General features: G+C 36.7%; 1 protein-coding gene across 7 annotated transcripts in view; it reads left to right on the plus strand.

Moving 5' to 3' along the window:
* The window catches only part of MAPK10 (mitogen-activated protein kinase 10), a 151,436-nt gene that overhangs the window by 66,215 nt on the left and 63,516 nt on the right, over nucleotides 1–21,705 (plus strand). For 4 of the 7 annotated variants that reach the window (XM_030492128.1, XM_030492130.1, XM_030492134.2 and 1 more), the window contains 2 exons: nucleotides 6,409–6,480; nucleotides 17,629–17,798. In XM_030492128.1, the coding sequence (XP_030347988.1) occupies nucleotides 6,415–6,480; nucleotides 17,629–17,798 (236 nt within the window). In that variant the 5' untranslated portion in view covers nucleotides 6,409–6,414. Of the gene's footprint in view, nucleotides 1–6,408; nucleotides 6,508–17,628; nucleotides 17,799–21,705 lie in introns of all 7 variants that reach the window. The other 3 variants (XM_030492135.1, XM_030492131.1, XM_030492133.1) reach the window with 1 other exon arrangement.

The following is a 21,705-nucleotide window of genomic DNA, read 5'->3' on the forward strand; positions in this document are numbered from 1 at the left end:
GGTAGTTATCTTATGGTAGGCAAGTAGTAAGGATTTCATTCTGCTGAGTTCTTTCCAGTTTGGTTTTCTTCACTTTTTTTGGTGACAATAGTACCTATGGTCTTGCACACTTACCACTGGACGTTCATTTTATGCAAATTCAGAGCTGCTTCTGCAAAGTCTAATTTAATGCCTCTAGGAAATGGCTAGATTGTATTTTCTCTTTGAATTTGCACCAGAGAATGAAGGTATTCAGCCACAAATGAAAAGACGGTACGAGAAATTATGACAAGGTCATCATAAACTGACTAATTAACCTCCTGCAGCACCTCACATGAACAGGTTCTTTCTCAGATAGTACCTGTTTGTAAAAGTAAGTAATAGTTCGGTGTGTGATATCTTGGACTATTATAACTTGGGTGTTTACACCTAGTATTGTCCAGTGTGGAAATCTGACTTATAATAATTGACTTAAGAATACATGGGAAGCCGGTAGCAAGGCCAGACTTGGAGCTCATTTGTTCCTGTCTTCTGCATGTGAGCTGTGATCATTAATAAAACCCTGCTTATCAATCCCCTATCTTTTCAGTGTGTATGCTCTTTTCCTGTTCGTATATATTTCCTCTGAAAGCCTTTTCATTGCTATTCCTAATTTCTTTCTTTACCACTCTCTTTTCTCCTCCAGCAGTTCTGTTTTAGAGTTGCTTGCATGATTCTTGTTAATTTTTACATACCGTCACTTCTCATCCCTGTGGAAGATGATATCTGTTTCTGTTGGGATTTAACCTTAATAATTACCCTGTTCACACTCTTGCTTTCCCCAGCTACTCCAAGAATAATTAAAATGACAGCACAGACACAACAGAAAAACACTTTTTATCAGTGGAAGCACTCTCCTTGTCTATTATTAATCCACTTGCAAATTTCAGTTCATATTTATCCTCTGATACATCTTGAAGCTTCTTGCCAAGCAGTGGTTCTCATTGAAGCTGATATTGAAAATGCCCTGCTGTTACAGTGTTCTAAATTAGATGTGGGGAAAAAAAAAAAAAAGTTCTATGAAAATTGCTGATAAACCTGCATGTCTGGTCTTTGAAGACCAATTTGATAGGATATTTGGACATATATATCCCAAACATAACTGGCAACAGTTATATGAAAAATCTGGGCAAATTGCAGCCCTTCTTTCTTGGTCCAGCACATTAAAGACAGGGCCCATGTATAAAATTCTGTAGCAGCCTGAGGATCAGAAACTACCATTCTCTCCTGGTATGTTTTCTCTCCCTATGTGACTTTGGTCTGGTCTTCACACATTCAGGATACAAATATGCTAAATGGAAAGATGCAGTATAATAACAATATTCTGTAACTTCTGTATTGTTCTCCTTGCTGTTTATAAAGAGCAGAATAGCCAAATTAAAAAAAAAAAAATTGCAGGAGTTTAAGCACTACTCAAAGCTTCAGGGAACTGATAAGCTAATGTGATGAGATATTTTCAGACGGAGAGAGGATTTCAAGTGCTGGAAATTCGTGAAATGATTCAAACACTTTTTGAAAACAGGAAGCATTAATAATTCATAAATGTTAATCTTTGAACATTAGTGTTTTTCAAGAAGGTTTTTAAGTGACAGCTAAATTGATAAATCACCCCCTCTCACTGAAATGGGACAAGATAAATTTTTTAAAACTTTAAAGGATTGTCCTATTTCATTAATTTTTACATGCTTTGAATCCTTCTGTTCATGAGTGAAATAGAATAATGCAGCAATAAATACTTTAATTAGCCATTTGTAGCACAAGTGTAGAACTATCTGCCTATGCACTGTGAAGATAGGGAACACATTCACTGTACCCATAGTGCACATGTGATGTATTCAGATGGTAATAATCAAATAAGCAGAAATGCTGGATTTGGCTTTTAATAGGAATATGTGTAGTTTCCCCTTCTTATTGAAATTTTAACAGTTGGTGGACCTGGGAATAGATAATAGCATATTACTGGAGAATGTCCTGTGATTCTGTTAAAACCTTCCAGTGTGCAGTCAAACCTTGCCAGTTCAGTCATGTTTTAGATAAAAGTAGCTCTGCCCACAATACCTTCAGCTGCTGTTTGATTTCTGTTTAAATTGGAACTCATACTTTTTATTATACTTTTTTTTTCACAGGATTGCTTTTTACGTTAGGATTTGAAGGATTTGTTTCCAATTCATTTTGTTATGGGACATGTAAACAACCCTCAGACAGAGTATAGCTGCAGGAGTGTGGGAGAACAGCACCGCAGCTAGTTTGGGACTTGATTAATTTCAACAGCAGCAACACCAGTTTAAATACATGTCTAACAGCTACTGCAGCTTTTCTCATCAAGAACCTTGCTTCAACCCTGAATCAGTGTATTTGACATAGATGATTTTGCTGTGGGGTGAGGTAAAGAGTCCTGCCTGTCTAGTCTGTGATGAAGAAAGCAGTGTCGCAGCAGGGCAGCTGGCTCCTTTGCACCTCTTAATTCAAAGTTATATGGAACTTTCCTAAGGCTCCATTTTTGTCTTCAAAATTGTCACAAAAAAAGCTTAAAATGTTCTTTGACAGGCCAAGGCAATATCTACTGGGCATGAAGGATTTGCTTGTTGATTAGGAGATATGGGGATGAGAAACCGTCATGGAGGTATTTTCTGAAAACAAAGTGACTGTGATGCTTTCTCCAGACAAGAGAGCTTGTTAAGTGTCGGCCAGAGAAACAGCTTGGAGGCAACATGGTGGGTGCAAGCACTGAGACTCTCCTCAGACAAGCACAGCAACAGTTCAGGTCCCTTAGGCTCAAAGTTTGCGTCTAGTGGGCCTAAGGCAAACACAGGCTCTCCACTCATGATCCAGAAGCCGATGATGTGAACAGTAGTACAGCCTGGGAAGGAAAATAAGGCTCCCTAGGCTAAAAGACTGGTTGCCAAATTGCTCAGACAGTCACTGGCTGTAGCTTTGAGGATGAGGAAAGAATTCAAGGATGAGCAGAAAGTTTTACTGCAGGAGGCTATATTTGAGAACTACAGTTACTATTGGTTTTCCAGTCTGTTTTGTCTATGTCGTTGCACAGTTTCCTCTCTGCTCCCAGTAATCATAGTATTGATTTAATCCTTTCAGTCTTCAAAGAGCTATTTGACTAATAATGAGATAATCCTGCTGATCCCTGGAGAGAAAGATAAACATTATTAAAAATAAACAGTTCTTCTCCAGAAAAGGCAGATTTCATAGCAGCGCTGAGGGGAAGGGGAAGTTCATGCTTGAAATTGAATCATGTCATTAGCCCATGTTCTCTTTGGAAAAGTAGGTGTTGATAAGGAGAAGGAATAGAGTGAAGAAGAGGAGGGAAAGCAAAAGGCCAGGTAGAGGCCAAGCCCCAGTGGCATCTTCACAGTCCCAGGCAGCAGTTCACTTTGGGTTCCATTGGAAGCTCAGAGGATTTTCAGGATTTTCTTATTCTTGCCTTCATGTCTACTTTCTCCGATTTCAGTACCTCCTAGTATCTTGTCTGAAAGGAGATCATGTATTTGCTGCTGAGACTTGTATGTTTTTACAGGTTCTGGCATACAGATGCCTTTATTGTGATGAAAATTTAAGATCTGGTAGTGGCACTAGTGTTTCATTGACAGGTTTTCTCCCTGTGATGCTACTGCAATCTCTGGCTTCCCAGCTGGATTCCAGCCTGGGTTATTACAAGGTGTTTTGTTGTTCCATTCTCCCAGTTCTTCCCACCCTGAGTGATTTTGCTCAAGGTTGAAAAGATAAAGGATCAGAAGTAAAGAAATACTAGATACTTATGCTCTCACCTAAAGCACAGTTCTCTAGTGAATGAGGCTGTTTGTCAGTAGCTTCTTGTTTTATAACTGCTTTATGTTGTGACCCAATTATCTCAGCATCAAGCCAGTTCTTTATGCACTTTACACCGGCACTTTCAATGTCTCTACTGACACGGTGTCAGCTAGCACCAGAGGAGATATAATCAAGCGTATTTATACAGTTGAATGTGAATGTGTTTTCTGTGTGAAGAAATTAGAAGTTACATACATGTGTGTTTACTTACAGGGCACCAAAGAGACTCTTGTATGATTTCAATATACAAAGACACGCACTATGTAAAACATGAACTCTAATCTGGTTTACCCTGGGTATGCACATTCTGGGTACACACAGACCTCTATGCTACAGAAATATATTCTAATTCCTGGTGTACAATTGGAGGATCTCATCTCTCTAGTGATTCTTTTGATATATCTCATGCACAGAGGAATATGAGTATTGATCTGGGCTATTAAAACATATCATACATCTATTATTTTATAAGCAGTAACTGCATACTAGGACAATATAATAAATTGAAAAATGTGTTCCAGTTCATAAAATCCACCAGTTTACTGCTCTGTCCGAGGGTGACTATTAACAGTTATAGTCACTCCTGTGGAAAGCTGAGGAACTGTGTATGACTAGTAATGCATATACAATACAAAGTGTCTTCTCAGTTAGATCCTCGCAGCAAATTCAGTGAGGAACCAAATTTCCCCAATTCCCTTCCATTCCTTTCTTCACCTTCCACTAGTAGACTCTGTCTTGAATGTGGCATGTTATAACAAATGACACTTCAGTTATTCATTATTATAGTAATATAATGCATCCAACCAATAGGATTTCATAGTATATATACCAGCAGTGTGAGAGTATAATTATCTGCTGGCTTTCCAGAAAACACTGGCAGTATGACTAATGTTAAAAGCTTTTCTTGAATCTTTCTTTCTCCCTCTTGTTTTAATATAAACCCTCTGTGGAATGTGAGGCTCACTGGAATGTGACTCACTGGGCAATGAGGCAGCAGCCTCAGACAATGTAACATGATGCAGAAAAGGTCATACACTTGCTTTCATAACAGGATTATTCATTCATTCATTAAAATTTAAACACATGATGCAAGTATTGGTGAATACTTCCTTAGAGTTTCTTAAGTCACGATGAGTTTGTGTGAGATGAAGTTACTCCAAATTAAGTCTTGTCTTACTTATATTTACACCTGAAGTTAGTTAATTGTTCCTATTGAAGGAAAGTGCTGTAATGACACACATCGTGTTTCAGGATCATGGCCGCATGTTAATGGAGCGGTGGTTGCATTTTTTTGTTTTATAAGTCCTTACAATGAGCTTATATTTAAAATAAAAACATGCATGTTCTAAAATTGTTCTTTGTTATTTATCTCTTTTTACATAAAAGTTGCTGGTTTTTTAATTGTACTGTTAAAACTTTTCAGGGTTTTTTGTTGGTTGGTTGTTTGTTCGTTTGTTCGTTTGTTTTAGGGGGTTTTTTGAGTCCTGCAGAAAAATCAGTGTGCTCCAAAGTCATGTTTCAGCCTGATAGCATTACTATGGGGTTTTTTTGTGGATGTCCCATGCTAGACTGCAGTTAAGGAAGGATTGGTTAGTCAGAGCTGAATGTGGTGCTATGGAATTAATTTAAAACAGCTGTAATAGGGTACACAGGGAGGCCTGTCTAGTCTGGTGTACGGCTCCCTTGGACAGTAATAGATGCCTGTGAAAGAATCTTAAAAATAGGGTAAGCATATAGTGGCAGACTGTGACTTCGAGTTGTCTTGAGTCAGAGGTGATATTTTTGAGGTTAATAGTCTTCAACAGATTGCTGCTTATGTGAATTTGCTGAATCATACTAGGACTTACATTGACTTCTGACATCCACAGCAGTGCAAGGCACAGTGTAGTGAAACAGCGTATGAAGAATTCTCTCCTACTGCTGATTCTGAATCTGTTGTTCAATAACTTAAGTTTGTTGCCACATACTACTTTTATTTAAAAACAAACAAAAAAAAACCAAAAACCAAAAACCAAAAAAACAAAAAAACAAAAAAAAAAAAAAACACCAAAAAAAAAAAAAACCACCAAAAAAAAAAAAACCCACACAAAAAAAAAACCCGACCCAAAAATAAAAACAAACGTGGTTGTGCCACGAATTTATACAGTGATGTAATTAGTCTTTCAGTTCCTATAACTTTCCTAATAATTGTCAACTTAGGACTTGTTTCTTTTCTCCTCCATAATAATAACTGTCTCCCATCCCACGTTGTTCAGAACGTCATTGACCTGAATTTTATTTTTGTTGATGTAGAAATATACAAGTGACATAATAAACTTTGAGGTAATGGCATCGTTTACTGTAAAATTTTGTGGATTTAAACAAATCTTATTTGAGGCCATAACCTTGATGAGCACTGGAAAGAATTTAGAGCCTATTTATGGGTCAATGTTGTATCTGGGTTCTGTTGTTCACAAGCTGGGTAGCAACTTGTTAGTTTTATAATCCAAATGTGGATAGAGCTGCACTGTACTCGCACATCAGCAGACATACAAGATTTCTATGTCTACTTTTCTGTAATTGCAGGTATTTATGAGCCGCCATTTCTTGTATTATTGTGGTGAACCTACTCTGGATGTGAAGATTGCCTTTTGTCAGGTGTGTGTTCCTTACAGGTAAACCAAGGTACAGTATATACTTGTATTTCATTTTTGCAGTTCATGCATAATAAAAGAAAAAAATAGAAGTGAATTTAAGCAGCTTATTGCAAGTAACTGGTTATAAGAGTAAATATCAAAACCAGAAGAATGCATCACAAAAATTACTTTTCTATTTCTTTTGAAGTTTGTTTTGTAGTTTGCTCTTAATGATTTTTGATTTTGTTTTGCTAAAATGTCAGTTAATGTTCAGAGATGGTTTTTAGGTAAAAATAATAGCAGAGTTTGCAAACAGAAAAAGTTGGCTGTGCTTCCAATAAACTTAATGGTGGATCAGACAATAACTGTATGTGCACAGATGCTTTCACAGAAATATGCAAATTAGAGCTATTTTATCTTAGCCTCTGTTTTTGTGAGACAAAGCCTGTTACTACAGATTTCTGCCCCTTATTCTACCTTTACTAGAGGTTGTCTTGTTTCCAGTTGAACATTATGTGCTGTGCAGTTGGAGTCATGAGACTGCATTATAGCAAATTAAATCATGTTGATTTGCTCATTTTTTTTTTTGTTCTCCTGGTTAGATTAAGTCAGTTAACATATATAAGTCACATCTGTATGTATCCTTTCCAGCATGAACAAAAGATGAGGCTTTTTGCTCACTTATGAACATCGTTGTTTTGTGTTTGAATTCTGTCTCTTCGTAATTATTTTTGTGAGATGGGAGACCAATAATCTGGGACATTAGGAGGGACATTAGGAACATTTTTTATTTTTGAGGAATGAGAACAATGCTACATTCTTAGAAATGGAATTATGGTAAACACTTGTTTTTTCCCGTTATATTACTTACGGAGTCCAAGTAAGTGAAAGTACAAATCTAAAAAAGAAAGAGCTATTACTTGTATGTTAGCATTTAACACAAAACAGTGACAGGTGCTGGGAGGTTTGTTTCATGGGGTTTTTTGCAAAAATTGCAAGAAAAGGGTTTTTCCTCAGATTGTATGAAAAAGATGTTACATTCATTGTGCAAAATAGTTTTTTGCATAGCTCTGCCTGGCAACTTTCTTCTCCCTTTTATTCAGACCAAAGCAGAGCTGTACAGAAACATTTTTATTTTACACATGCAGAGGAAAAGTATTCTCAATCACTTCCTTTCATGTTCAGTGCTTCTTTAGTCTTGGCATCAATCACTACATGACCATGTACATCCAGTGCTTTCTGTCACTGCACTCCAGATTCTTCTTTTATTGGAAACATGCCACTGTAACTATTCCTTTGCTGTTACCCTAACTTAATAAAAGGTCTTCAGAGGCACAGACAGAACCAGACATATTTTCAAGGTTTTTTGTTAAACTATATATGGTGAAATTGACAGTATTTTGGAAGATTTTTAATGCTGAATAAAAATTATTCATATCCAACTCCTACAGCAGGTACCCAAAAAGGAGTCATCCAATAAATACATACAAGAAATACTATCTTGACATTGCAGGAAGCAGGATTTTATCCTTCAAGCACTTATCACACAAATACCTTTTCAAGGTCTTCAGATCTTCAAATTTATTCTCCTGAGGGTAAAAGCTGGTTCAGGCTTCATATTAATTTATTCCCTCCATAAAGATAGGCCCTGATCCAAATAACGGTTAAGCGCATAGTTAGCATTAAGTACAAGAACAGTCTCTAAATTTGTGTTTTGCTGCACTAGGACCTTCACTGTCATGGATGCTGTTCATTTGTGTTGCATAGTGCAGGATGTGGATTGTATCTGCATCTTGGTAATACTCGATCCAAAATCCAGATCTGTATTTAGAGACTATTCAACTATGTAGAAACTATGTAGTCTCCGGCTAATAATATTGTTTATTCCATGCTAATTCATAATGTTAATGTGGAAATCAAATGCCCTGTGATTTACTAACAATTCTTCTGCTCTAAGCATAAAGTTCATTTGTACCTTTGGGAAATTTTTATCTGCTGAATCAGCAATTCTAAGAGTTTCAGGAACTACTGTTACTAAAAAATGAAGATGTGACAGAAGAAAGGATATTATCAGCAAGAGGTAGATATGGTCATTCAAATCTTGAGGTGTCTACAACTGACAAGGATCCCAGCAGTATCTGGATAAGAGACCACAAGAATGTAGTTTCCAGTGAACATGATTCAACTCAATAATATTTTCATGTGGTTCGCCAAATGCAAAAATTATTTCTACTATACAGATATGCAACAGATTATCAGAAAAAGTCAGCATGGTGTAGTTGACTGCCCTGTTGACCTTTTAAGATGAGAGCCCTTAGTGATGGTCTACTAGAATACACAATCTGATGGATTATTGCAATTTTGTGGCTCATGTTTACCATGTAGAATAGAAGTCCTGCTCCCATTCGGAATTTGTGCATCACTGTAGACTTTCTACAAAATATAGAGTTGGGCTGAAGTGTCTTTTATAAAGGTATAATATTGAAAAGTACTCCAATGATTGTTAGTACCGTGGACATGTTTTTCTTGTAATAAATATTTTGTGGCAATTTCTCTTTCATAGCCTAAAAGGCATAGCTTTATCTGCTATGAAAGAAAGTGGCTGTTCCTCCTGATACAGAGCTTATGTCATTGAGTGTACTAGTTTCATAGGATGAAATGTGAATTCAGCAGAAATAGAATCTTAAGGATTTCCAACTCAAGAAAAAAGAAGTCTTTCCTGAGAAATATTTCGTAGCATAAGTGGGGTGAATATGCTTTCCCCCTGTTACATCCCACCAATGAGAAGGCAAGAGTAAACAAGATTCACAGATTTCCTTGGTGTGGATTAAGGTGAGGTAACACTTAAAGTCTGTACGTAAACACCATATTTAACAGAACAAATCAAAGTTTCAGTGCTGAATAACAGCTAACAATGTCTAAAGGTACTGACTGCTTCACTCATGTTTTCCCTCATTTAGCTTTTCAATATTTTTCAAAAGTCATCATCAAGATGTGTATAGCCTGTCAGAATTTTCAGCTGCATAGGACACCTTTATTGAGAATACAATTCTATGATTTTTTTCTTTTTTTACTTGGAGCAGTAATCCTGAATTTTCTTGTCTTTGCAAAAAATAATAAAAAAAAAATCTTTATTATTAGAATTTGTGTGCAATAGTATTTCTACAGTACTGCAACAATTCATTTTTTAACAGAAAAGCAGGACACAGGATTACTGAGATGACCTGGCCATACATGTTAAGAAAGCAATGTGAATCAGGAATATAAATTTACGTAGTAATTCTTTGGTATGGCATCATTGCTAGTCTTTATTGCCCAGTTTAAACAATTTCATGTCCCAGATAGGGTATAGCAACATTTTTACATACTGAAATAGGTAGTGATGCCACCAAAAGAAAACCTTAGAATGAAATTCTAGTTTGCATGTCGAGGGTATTTTTGCAAAGTTCTACTCAATTGGTGCTTTAGAAAAAGAAAAAAAAAAAAAAAAAACCACCAAAAAACAAACCTCCAAACAATAATATTTTAAAAGCTTTAATTTCTCTCTAGATATCCCTTTTTGCCTGTATCCTGCTATTTTGCTTCATTTCCACAGTCATGTATGCACGTCTTGAACAAAATGTGTATAGAATTCCTAGATGCAATATTACATCAATGATAATTTACAAATTACATTATTTTAGAAAACTTTTCATTTTACATACAGAAAAGACTAGCTTTATTAACTGAATTGCTCTCTATTGATTGCTTGATTTATCTGATCTGTTTTTAAATTTTACGCTACTTTTGATAAACCATTTTAATTACAACTAATGCTTTAATCAGATTGGACAAAGTTAGTACTTTGACCATTAAAGAAACTGTCTTGATGCAGAATGTCCTATAATTATGCCTTCTATCCAATGGGAGATTGAATGGTATTCATAAGCTATCAAGAAGCAGTGACCTGTATCTTGGATTTCTAAGACTGAAATGATGCTTCATAGTATCAAGACCTGTCTATTTCTAACAAAAGGTGTGATTAAATTATGCAGCTCCTTATAGTCTTTCCTTATAAAAGAATCTTTTCATTAGCTATTGTCTTCACAATGACTACTGTAATTATACAGTTATATTGATAAATTTATTTATTTGAGAACTTCATCTGGGCTGTTGTTAGGTGCTGCTTCTTCACCCTTCTTTTTAAAGGAAGCAGTGATGTGCATTGGGGCATAACATTTTGTATTCTTGCTGCCTCTGCTTGCATAGTAGAAGAAAGCTTCTTAAACCAATACTCAGTATTTCAGTGTAATTCCAGTTTCCTGAGAAGTGTAAAGTATTTGAAAAATATTTTATTATCAATATATGCATTAAATAAAGAGGAGTTAACCCCATATTGGGTCTGCTATGCTCTTAACACATTGTGTTTCTATGTTCCCTTCACTACTGTTGATAAATTGAGCATACTTTTAATTTCTTAGTGTTGCAATGTTTTGCCCAACTTTTAGTGATCCCATTTCTCTTTCCTAATCTTAATTGTGTCTTGCTTCTTTCCAAGCTATTGCCTTTTTTTCAAATCTGGGGCCTCAGAACAAACTGATGAATGCAAACCGCAGTGTTCTCATTTCTCCTGCAGCTGGCTGCTCCGATCTCTTTCCTCTGTTTTGGACACAATTCCACAATGTGTCTAGCTTCCTGTTTCTGGAGCTGTGCCTGAATGAGATGTTTCCAAACATCTTTACCATAGCTTTCTCGCCTACTCTTAAATTGTTCTTTCCTGTATTTTTGGCTACATTTTTGTTTGGATCACTAAGTTTCTGATCATAAAGAAACCTCATTCTCAAGGAATTCTCTCACTGTTTCTTGACCACTTTTCTCATCCTTACCTTCTTTGATATGATGACCAGGGTTGGATGTTACCTGTCTGTCAGTGTTGAATTCTTCAGGCTTCAAAAGAATGAGGAATCATTTTGAACTAGTTGTGCAGATACTCACATATTGCTCTTCTCTTAGAAGTCTGACCTAGAATGAAGCAGACACCTTTGAGTCACAGTGACTTCTAAGAACACATGATAACACATTTACAAATGAACTACAAAAATGTTGTGCCTGAAAGAAGCAAGTATAAGTAGTTAAATCTCAATGAACATGTGGAGGACAAGTTAAGAATATGTAAATAGTGTTTTGCATTGTGTTTAGAGTAGATACCAAAGAAAAGGAAACAGAAGGCAGTCCTGCTGTTTCTTTTTGATTCTTGTGTAATCAGAACTAGGTAAGAGCCAGTTCTGAAGATGCTGAGGTTTTGGTATCTGAGCTAGAAGAGGTTAAACAAGGACAGTGTGTTTAAACAAACAACCAACGAAAAACCAAAACAAAACCACCAACGCCCCCTCACCCCAACCAACCATCACTTATGAATATTGTGCTCCACCTAATGAAGTGGTTTAATATGATGTTTTAAAATAGAGTGAGCAAAATAAATATAGAAAAAAGATCAATGATTAATCGATCAAGGTTGAGTTGTTTGCAAGGGTCAGTTGCCTACTTGAAAGGCTGACTTCATAAAGGAGGGTAGATTGTACATGGGGGCTAGGACAAGACTGCTGGAGAGGGACTAAAAGAAGGAGAATTAACCCATTAAATCCCACTCAAAACGCATTGAAACCAGGAGGACAGGGTGACTAATACAATCTTTACAGGATGGGAACGAGATGGGGAAATGTGATGTGTCTGATGTTAAAACTCTTGTAATACAACACCCAAACATATATACAAGATGAAAAGCTTGTTTCTTGTAGGAGATCTGATCACTATCTGTGGCCTTTTCAGTTCAGGGAGGGCAAGAGTAAGTAAGACGACTGGCTTTATGATGAGAAAAATAGATATTATTTTTGCTGTAAGTGTGGCATATACAGAATAAACAACGAAAAATAGTAGGCTTTTCAGTGTGAAGTTACTTTGTATTTCTCAAGTGGCTGCTTCTGTGGCCATCCAGATTTACACAGTAAAACCTGTGACCATTAAATCCAAAGCAGAGGGTTCAGTAAATGTCTGTTCATCCCAGGATTTTGGCATTTGAATTGTCTCAGAAAATTACACCTGTACAAGTGGGAGGATAGCATTAAATTAATAGCATTGTTGACTTAGCAGATGCACACAGGTGAGCATGGCTTGCCTGTATGTACGTTTTTGGAGCTAGCAAGAAGACTCAGGATTTTACCACGCTTCAGAATTTCAATTTGTATAATCTCAGCATCTGACTTTTAAGGTCAAACTGTAGCTTTAAGATATGATCCTTTAAGATCCTGAGGGAATCGAAGGCATTCACCTCTGACACATGCTGTTCTCCATACCAGTCTCTTTGTCTGAGATTGGGTGGAGACCCCTGAGGAGCCATTGTGATTGCTAGCTCATAACATCCGCTCTTTTGCGTCCTGCTCATCTTAGGTGCTGTGCCAACTGCAAATTAGGAGTCAGCCTTTCAGTCTTCCATCTAATTGTTTTCCTCTCCTGCATTCACACATGTAAAGTCATACAGCTGTTTTCAGTGGCCTTGAAAGTGAGGCCCTTAGTGACATGGTTAATAGTGGGCTTGGTAGTCCTGAGGTAAAGGTTGGAATTTATTATTTTAAAGGTCTTTTCCAATCTTGTTGATTCTCTGATTCTATGAACTCTAGCACCCTCAAAAGTTGATATGTTCCTGTAGGTATTTCTCTGTGCAGACAGGGAAGGATACTAATACTGAGGTAAAGTTTCCCCTCAGCTGATGCCAGCTACATAAACTCTGTGACGACACTCATTGTCTTGGAAATGCAAAGGAGAACAACTTAGCTTTAGCTCCCACTAGCATGGTTGGTATTTATAAAAGCTAGGATGCATGAGATACTCGAGCTGGAAGAAACTGTGATATTTTAGGCTCATCAATAATAGGAATAGTGTTAAGATGCAAAGGTCTATCAGTGAAATATAATAAATATAGTTCTTTCATGGAGTAGAAATGAACAAATAAAATAGGATATCAGGAAACAATTCACCTCATAATACAGAAAATAATATAGTTTTGTTTCTGTTGTGCTTTTTAACCCTCTTTTTTTTCTATGCTGTGAAACAAAAAGGAGAAAGAATACAAATTATAGTTGTGTGTGAGGCAGTAAGTTATTTGGGTTTCAACAAATTTTTAAGTACTTGTTCTTTGAAAGCAAAATCTATGTAATCTAAGCATTTAGTAATGGTGAGAGTATCTTTTCCTTCCTCTCAAACACTTGAGCCTTGACAGTTCATTTTCTTTCCTTCTCCCCAATTGTTGAGATATTAAGCAAACATCATGGCAGATAAGGCTGTGCATTTAAGTGACCCAACAAAGTGAGCTATGTTTTCAAGTCTGAAAAACTTACTTCTCTTACTCTTAAATTTTTCAGTATGGCAGAAAGAGAATGGCATTAGGTGTGTGTTAGAAGTTTTCAGTTAGATACTGAAAAGAGAAAAAATGGTGTGTGCATTCTTCTACATGTGAAGCAAAAGTTAAGTTCCATTCAGTGTTGAAGCAATATAATTAGATTGTCCAAATATTCATGGAAACCAAGGAAAAATGGCACTTCAATGCATACTTTGTCTCTGAGGAATGTCTCTTCACATTACACTGAGGTCTGAGAAACTAGAGGTGTTTCGTTCAAAGTGAAAAGGATGAGAAAATTTGCTTTTGTTTTACACCTGCAATATTTACTATTACTTTGGGGCCCCAGAACTGTAGCTTAACCAAATTCATTTGAAGTTCACCTGAAAATGTATTAACTCACTGAAGTCCACTTTTCTATACGAGACCTATGCATCTTTACTATGATATCCTAAGAAGTATACCTGATCATTATATTGATATCCTAAGAAGTATACCTGATCATTTTATATATATATATATATATACACACACACACTCTCCCTTTCCCCAGCTAATTATTAATGAAGTGGTAATTCCTAGTTTCTTAAGTTGTCAGTATCAATCAAATTTGAAAGAAGTTTTTTGTTTAGGTCTGTCTACAGAAGGATATATTCTGGAAATTGCTAGCCCTGTGTTCCTTTCTGCTGTCAGATAATCAAAGCCTTAACTTAAGCTGCCAGTACAATACCTGTAAGCATTGTGCAGTAAAACCTGAATCTGAAATATCTTATATGGTGTAGATGGGGGTGAGGAAAGAAGATATTAGGTACTATACCAACACCATGGCTTCTGGAAGGGGTTTGAGCGAACACTGAGAATGTAACAAACCAAAATGTGGTGTGTAGGTTTCTTTTAAGATCAGCAATATGGATTGAGAAAACTTTGAGAAGAATCTTTTAATTAGGGTTTGAAAGTAAAACTAACATTCATGTGCTCTAGTAAGAGTATGAATTTCCTTGCTAATGGGAAAAGGTCTTTTACCTTAACTTTAGAGTGAAACAAAACTGTCATTTCCTTGTCCCCATTTAGCAAGTGGCTGTTCTAGCAACTTGGAGATAGTTCATGATTTGATTATGAGTCGTCTTTGTTTGAGAACCTGATCAAATGTGATTAATAACACTGTTAATTCATTGATTTAGGGATTTGATTTAAGTTACAGTCATGACAAGTATAGTTATTCATCTCCTGGTTCTTACAAAAATAAGCAGTACTTTGGGCTTAAGCAGTAGGCTTACTGTGTTTTAATTTTGCTTACTTAGGCTTTGGTAAAAATCAGCAAAATATAGAGAGTAGGGGTTTTTGTCAGTTTTTAGCAGTGTGGGTTTAAAGGGAGGAGACTCTTTGGCCTGTCCACAGAGCTGAAGAGTTTGTCACTCAGAGGAAGCATTCTGCTTGGAGTCAACTTCAATCTAAATCAGCCTGTCTTGAACATTATGAGTAATTCTTGGTGTTGATATTTTCTATCAAAGCTCTTTATGGCTTACAGACTTTTAAGTAGACAGTCTTTGAGAAAAATATTAATCTAAAAATAATAATATTCCGTGAAAATTAGAATAGCCTTTACCTTTCCTACCCACAACAGTAAGGAGTGGATGATCATAGGAATGGTCTATGTTATGCAGAGAAGAGCTGCTCATCAGGACAGTTGTGTGTTCTGATCAGGTATTTGATTGTTACTGCTTTTATTAATTGTCCATATAACCGAGGAACTCCAGAGTGGTGGTTCTGAGCTGTTTCAATTGTTTTCTGAGACATTCCTGGGTTCAAAATAACCACCTTCTGGGACTGCAGGAGTTCAAAAATCCCACTGTAGGCAGCACAGGATTCCTGAGGCTTAGCAGTTCACAGGGTCAGCCTAATTTGAAGGCAAGTAATTTTGATGTGCACAGGATTCTGAATGCAGACTGACAAACTACCTTTTCCGATGTCACTCCATACCACATGAGGAACTGTTGGGTAGCTCGGGAGTGAGGATGCAAACAAGTTATGGCAAGCCTGGCTCACCCAAGCCTTAACACGGTCATGTGGTTTGTTTAAAAAAGTAGCTGTATCTGTACTTCCAGAGGAGCTGGCTATGAGTCAGGCTCAGTAAGGAATGCAATTTTTATGCTGACACTTTATATAGCACTGGTTTCAGAGTAACGGGTGTTAATGCTGAATATTGTCTGCATTGTTCTGATAAAGACATCAGAAAAAAACATGCTGCACATGTGTTTGTCTAGCCAGAGGGAGCTGTGATTATTTCCTGTCTCTCAGGAGCGCATTATTAAAATAAAGCCTCTCAGTTCCAGGTCTGGTACGAATAGCTGAGCTAGCCAAATTTATGCACCTCTCTTCATGTAATGGAAGGAGTTTTAACACTAAGGCTACCCAGTACGAATCAGATGCAGTCCGTCTGTCTTCAGATGAGAAAAATTCAAACATTTTTCAGATTCCTTTCATTCTATATAAGCTTGAATTTTGCACTGTGTCAGCATCCATAAAGTCTCACTTTCTGCTTGTGTGTGTGGGGGGGAAAGCCTTGTCCTGTGTGATTAACAAGTTAATGTAATGTTTCTAATTGCTCTTATGAAATGAGATTCCATGTTTGAATGAACAGCTGCATTTATTAAGGTGTTTAAAAGTCTCTAAATCAGGTGGTTGGGATTAACCAGTGCTGTCCAGTGATAACGAACAGAAAAAAGAATATTAATCACCCTAAGGGAAACCTGAGAATCCAAGTTCTCAGCAAGGTTAGTTATTTGCCTTTAATGACCGACTCTGTGGAACACTGGAATGATGTCATTAAAAATTGAAAAAATAATACTCTATAAAACAACTTCACATTTTTCCTGCTCCATCAAAATTCAACTTCATAGTCTGTAGCCACATAACACGGTTGATTATTCAGATTTTTTTGGAAATGCAATTTGTAATAGAGTAAATAAGAAAATGTAGAATCTGTGTTTGTGACCACTGAAAATAAATGCACAGATGAGAGAGGCAGGTTTGGGTTTTGGTTCTCCTTATAGAAGGCACTTGGGGAAGTCTTGACTTCCGTAACGGAATTGTCAACTGCTTGAGGACAGATACGTGATATGTTGAACTTTTGAATCCTGTGCTCAGCATTATGTAGTATAGAATCCTATATTACAAACACTACATTCTGATTTTTATCTCAAATTACTATATACTTTGCTCCATAGTCTTCTGGGAACTGAGCTCAGTGGTAGTCATAAAACTGTTATAAGGTAACTTTCTGCACAGTAATTCTACAATTTGAGAGAGGTTGCAGCTCAGGGGAAGTTTTAGTGCTCACGTGAATAGTCTTATTTGCTTCATCTGATCGATGACGAAGAGTTTAATTCTTATGTCTCTTGTCCCTTCTACACTGATGTAAGTCTTCTCATTTTAAAGTAAGATATTTATTGCAATACAAATGGGGGCAGAATCAGTATGAATGCATACGCCAACAGTCATAAAGCAGAGACCAGTAGTTGAGAGCAACTGTGTCACAAACATCAGCTAGAGAATTCACTAGCTTTCTTTAATCAGTGGTTTTTACGGTTCATTCACTTTGTGGGTGAATAAAGGTTTGATACAATCTTTGAGAGCATTAGAGGATTCATGTAGATCTACGACAATGGGCCTAAAATGACAAGAATTTATGTTAGAAAATTAAGCTGACTGTGTTTTATCAGTATTCTGATGTTTTACCAGCCTTGGTTTCTGTTTTTTTCTCCACTCCCTCCCCCCTTCCCTTCTTCTGTACAACAGGGATTTGGAAAACAAGTGGATGTGTCATATATTGCCAAACATTACAACATGAGCAAAAGCAAAGTAGACAACCAGTTCTACAGCGTGGAAGTAGGTGACTCAACCTTCACAGTTCTCAAACGCTACCAGAACTTGAAACCTATTGGCTCTGGGGCTCAGGGAATAGTTTGGTAAGTATCAGCAGTTTCTCTTATGCTTTTAAAGAGGATTTGCCTTTTGTATTTCTTCACAGTTTGCTAGCCACAGACATTGTCTAAAATTGCAAAAATAAGTCAGGCACAGACATCCTGAGGCAGAAGGAGCCTAGTGGTTCACTGATAAATTCTGCTGGTGAGAACGATAGCACTAGGTTTGTTTCTCCACATAGCAAAATGCAACTAAGCAAGAAAGCAGGAGAAAGATTTTATCATAATTGACAACTGTGACACTATTTCCAGGGGCAGCACAAATAATATCCTAAGTAATCCCTGTAATTTTAGTCTTTGTACAGTAGAAGTCACTGAGAGCAATATAGAAACTTGTCACATCCCATAGCATTCTCAAGTGTTCAGAATGGAAGCATTTCAAACCCAAGTAAATGCGAGAAAATGTGTTTTTTATTTTTTAAAAGAGTTGTTGCAGTGATTTGAATAATGCAAACAAAAGACATGAAATCAGTAGCTCTCCTAAATAATGACTGGTTTATGGAATTTGAAATTATTATATTCAAAAGTTGTGATACCCTAGTTGGCTTTTTCCTCTGCATTTTTATAGATGTCTCTTAAATTTCAGTGGATTGTATTTAAATGTCTCTGTGTGGGCATTTGTTACCTGTTTAATTACAAGACATTAGCATAACTAACATGATATTTTATCCGTAACTTGATCAGAGATGAAGTCTAATTCCATCTGTCATCTTTATCAATGCTCTTTTCTGACTTTTATGTAGTGTGTGTTACTTTACAGTTGGAGGCAGTGGTAAAGTAACAGATTCATTTAACCTAGAGGCAAGTGGGCTTCCATGGATCATTGGCATTGACACTATAATTGACAGTGTAACAACAATTAGCAACACATCCTTAGGTCTCAGTCTGTCACTTCTAGTGTTTAATATACTTTGAGGCCACACAAGTCCAAAAATTTTTCTTAATGATCAAGTAATTTATCTCCTAAACACAAAAGGGTTAAAGGTTAGTTTAAAATCAACTTTGGAAAAGCAATATACTTTGTGTTGAGTACTATTAAGATTCATTTTGCGCTATTTGTCTGCTTCCACATATAGTAAAATATAGTTTTTTCTTCCTACTTAGTATCCTCTATTCGTTTTAGAGGAAAATCAGATTTTGTTGAACCTCTCTGCAGCTGAATTGCTGTAATGATCAATTGTGAGCAGCAAAAAAACCCCATAGAAGTTGAGCTAAATAAAACCAATAACACCCTGTGAACATCTTTTGTACTAAGAGTTGACAGGCAAAAATTGAGAAAATCAAATCAGAAAACAAGTAAGTTCAAGTAAAAGTTAACACAAATCCCCTGAAATGGCTGAGCAGCATGGAGAGGCCATAAAAGGCCTTTTATAGTTTGATGATACACATATATATTATATGACAGATGGGGTAGATAATGAGCATTTTTGCTTAGTGTGTGTTATATTGTAATCTACCTGTCATGAGGCATAATTTACCAGAAATACATTAACAAACTATGAGCAAAGCATGAAGAATCAAGGGTGAAGTGATAAATTGAGGGAAAAAAAGTGAGATAAATATATGTAGTTTAGTGAAGGGAAGACAATACATGATAAAAAAAAAATCTTCAGTTGTATAAGTTATATTTATATCAGTATATATATATATCAGTAATAATTATATAGTAATAATTTTACTACATAAACTTGAATAGTGTGAGTTTCTATAGCAGAAACTTACACTATTTAGAGACTGTAGGTATTTCGATGGATATAGGGTTACATCTAGAAAACGCAGATTGAGGGAAAAAATATACTGAAAAACTATTTATGGAGTGCTGCTGGCTCTGGTGGGGGAAGTATTTTACCCTGCTCATCTTGTTCTTTTGTACAAGACAGCCATAAAGAGCCTCTATGAAAACAGTGGGGAAAAAATAGGTAATGGTTTCCTGAGATCCAATGGCTCTGTCATACTTACTGAGTTGTTGATTGAGAAGCCTAACAGATCTGGGATGCAATTCTGTCTCAGTAACAGAATTAGCAGAAGTGTAGGAGCTGAATGGACGATTTCTTATTGTTTCCTCTACCAAGGCAGATACAGGTAGGATAGCCTAGAGGGATTTAGGCTTAGATTTCTCATAGCATGCGCTATTTCTGGATTTTCCTTCCGGATGATTGTAGGTAAAAGGACACTACCTGTTTTCTGGCTGGAGTGATGGGCTACCCAGCTACTGGGGACAGCCCTTTCAGGCCTGAGCTGCTGCCAGAAGTTGCAGCCTGCTTCTTGACCAGTCTAGATATTTGAAACTTGGCAGGTAGAGTCCATGCTGTCTTCCCCACACTAGAAGAGCTGAGCTGTTGATGATTTTTCTGCTTTACCTAGTACTTGGCCACACAACTGTAATTCCCAAGTCTTAAGAAAAAGGGACCTATTTAATAATAGATGTTTTAATAATTTAACATCAGATCTCTCAGTACTGGTCAGGTGCAATATGTTCCATGTCAAGGACTGCCTCAGCACTAGCTTCAGGACCAAACTCCAATTGCTGGCAACAGCCTCCCTCTTAACTTGGATGTGGGACCCTACGTGCCCTGTGTACTGGCTGCCTTAGCACCTTACTAGATATACTTGGACAGGCAAACTTTCTGCAGTCCAAGAGGTAATTGTAGAGGAAGAGGAACATGATGTTTTTCGGGCTGGTCTGGAAACTGGTGTTGCAGGGTTCCTAAGCAAAGCCACAGAGTACTGAAATTTTCTTATGCAATTCTATAAATAGATGTCAACGTAAGCAGGAGAATTTCAGTGGAAAATAATTCGTGTAGTGGAACAGAAGGAGGCATGGGAAGCAGGGAATGTGGTTATGAAAGAAGTTGGGACTTCATTTCACTTGATTTTTCTGAAAATTACATCAAAGGCAAAAGAATTTTCTTTATATGGAAGCATCAAAGTAAAGATATTAAGGTCTTCATAAATGATAATTTATTAAATTATGTGAAAAAGAGGAAGCAATATGGTGTGAGAGTTATAACTGTCCTTGTGCCCTTGTGAAATAATTGTGAACTCAATAAGAAAGTGATATTGGCTGTAGACATAGTGCATTCCATATCTTTGGGAATTAATTGTGGGAGCTGTCAATGAGTTTTGTGTTACCTATCTTCACAAAATTATTTTTGCCAGTAGGAAGAAAGAAAAAGCTGCTTGCAAGCTCTTGCTCAGGGAAGTTGCTCTTCACTCTGCACAAACTGCTCTTAATGCAAGTGTAGGCTGTTTTCTCACTGGCATCTGTGAGAAAGACTATATAGGGTGTGTTTGCATTAAATTATCATGTTGTTATAGGCATGATGACCATGGGAGATTGCTGAAACAGATCTTGTAGTTTATTAGACCAAGCTGTAGTTGTAAAAACTATGCAGGCTTTTAACCACACTAGTTGATCTTCAAGTGTGTGATAGAAACAGAAAGCATCAAAGGTAAAATGCATTGAGAACAGTTTTCTGAGTTTAATTAGATATGTGCCACTTAAACTACTGAGAGAAGAGGTAGTTGATACCCCTTTGCAATGTTAAAAGGGAATTGACAACTGCCTTATTTTACCAGGAGGGAAGAGAGAGAGACAGGTCGCTTTCAGCCTGCGGGTGTGGGTAGTTTAGGTGAGGGTGGAGGGAGAGGAATTTTCATGTTCCATAAAATCAACAGAAATATGCTGATGTTGAAGTGGGTGTTTGTGCTTTAAATGAATGCTTTTCACCTGGAAGCAATGTAATTGATCTGTACGTTTTCTGCTGTGGTTTATAAGCTATCAAATTTTATATTACCTGTGATATTGTTCATACTGTCTGACATGTCTAGAAAAATTATCTTCTACAGGAATATTTCAAAGGCAATTTGAAGGGGCTGTGATAGTTTTTGA

Source organism: Strigops habroptila, chromosome 7, assembly GCF_004027225.2.
Source record: "Strigops habroptila isolate Jane chromosome 7, bStrHab1.2.pri, whole genome shotgun sequence".
Lineage (NCBI taxonomy): Eukaryota > Metazoa > Chordata > Aves > Psittaciformes > Psittacidae > Strigops > Strigops habroptila.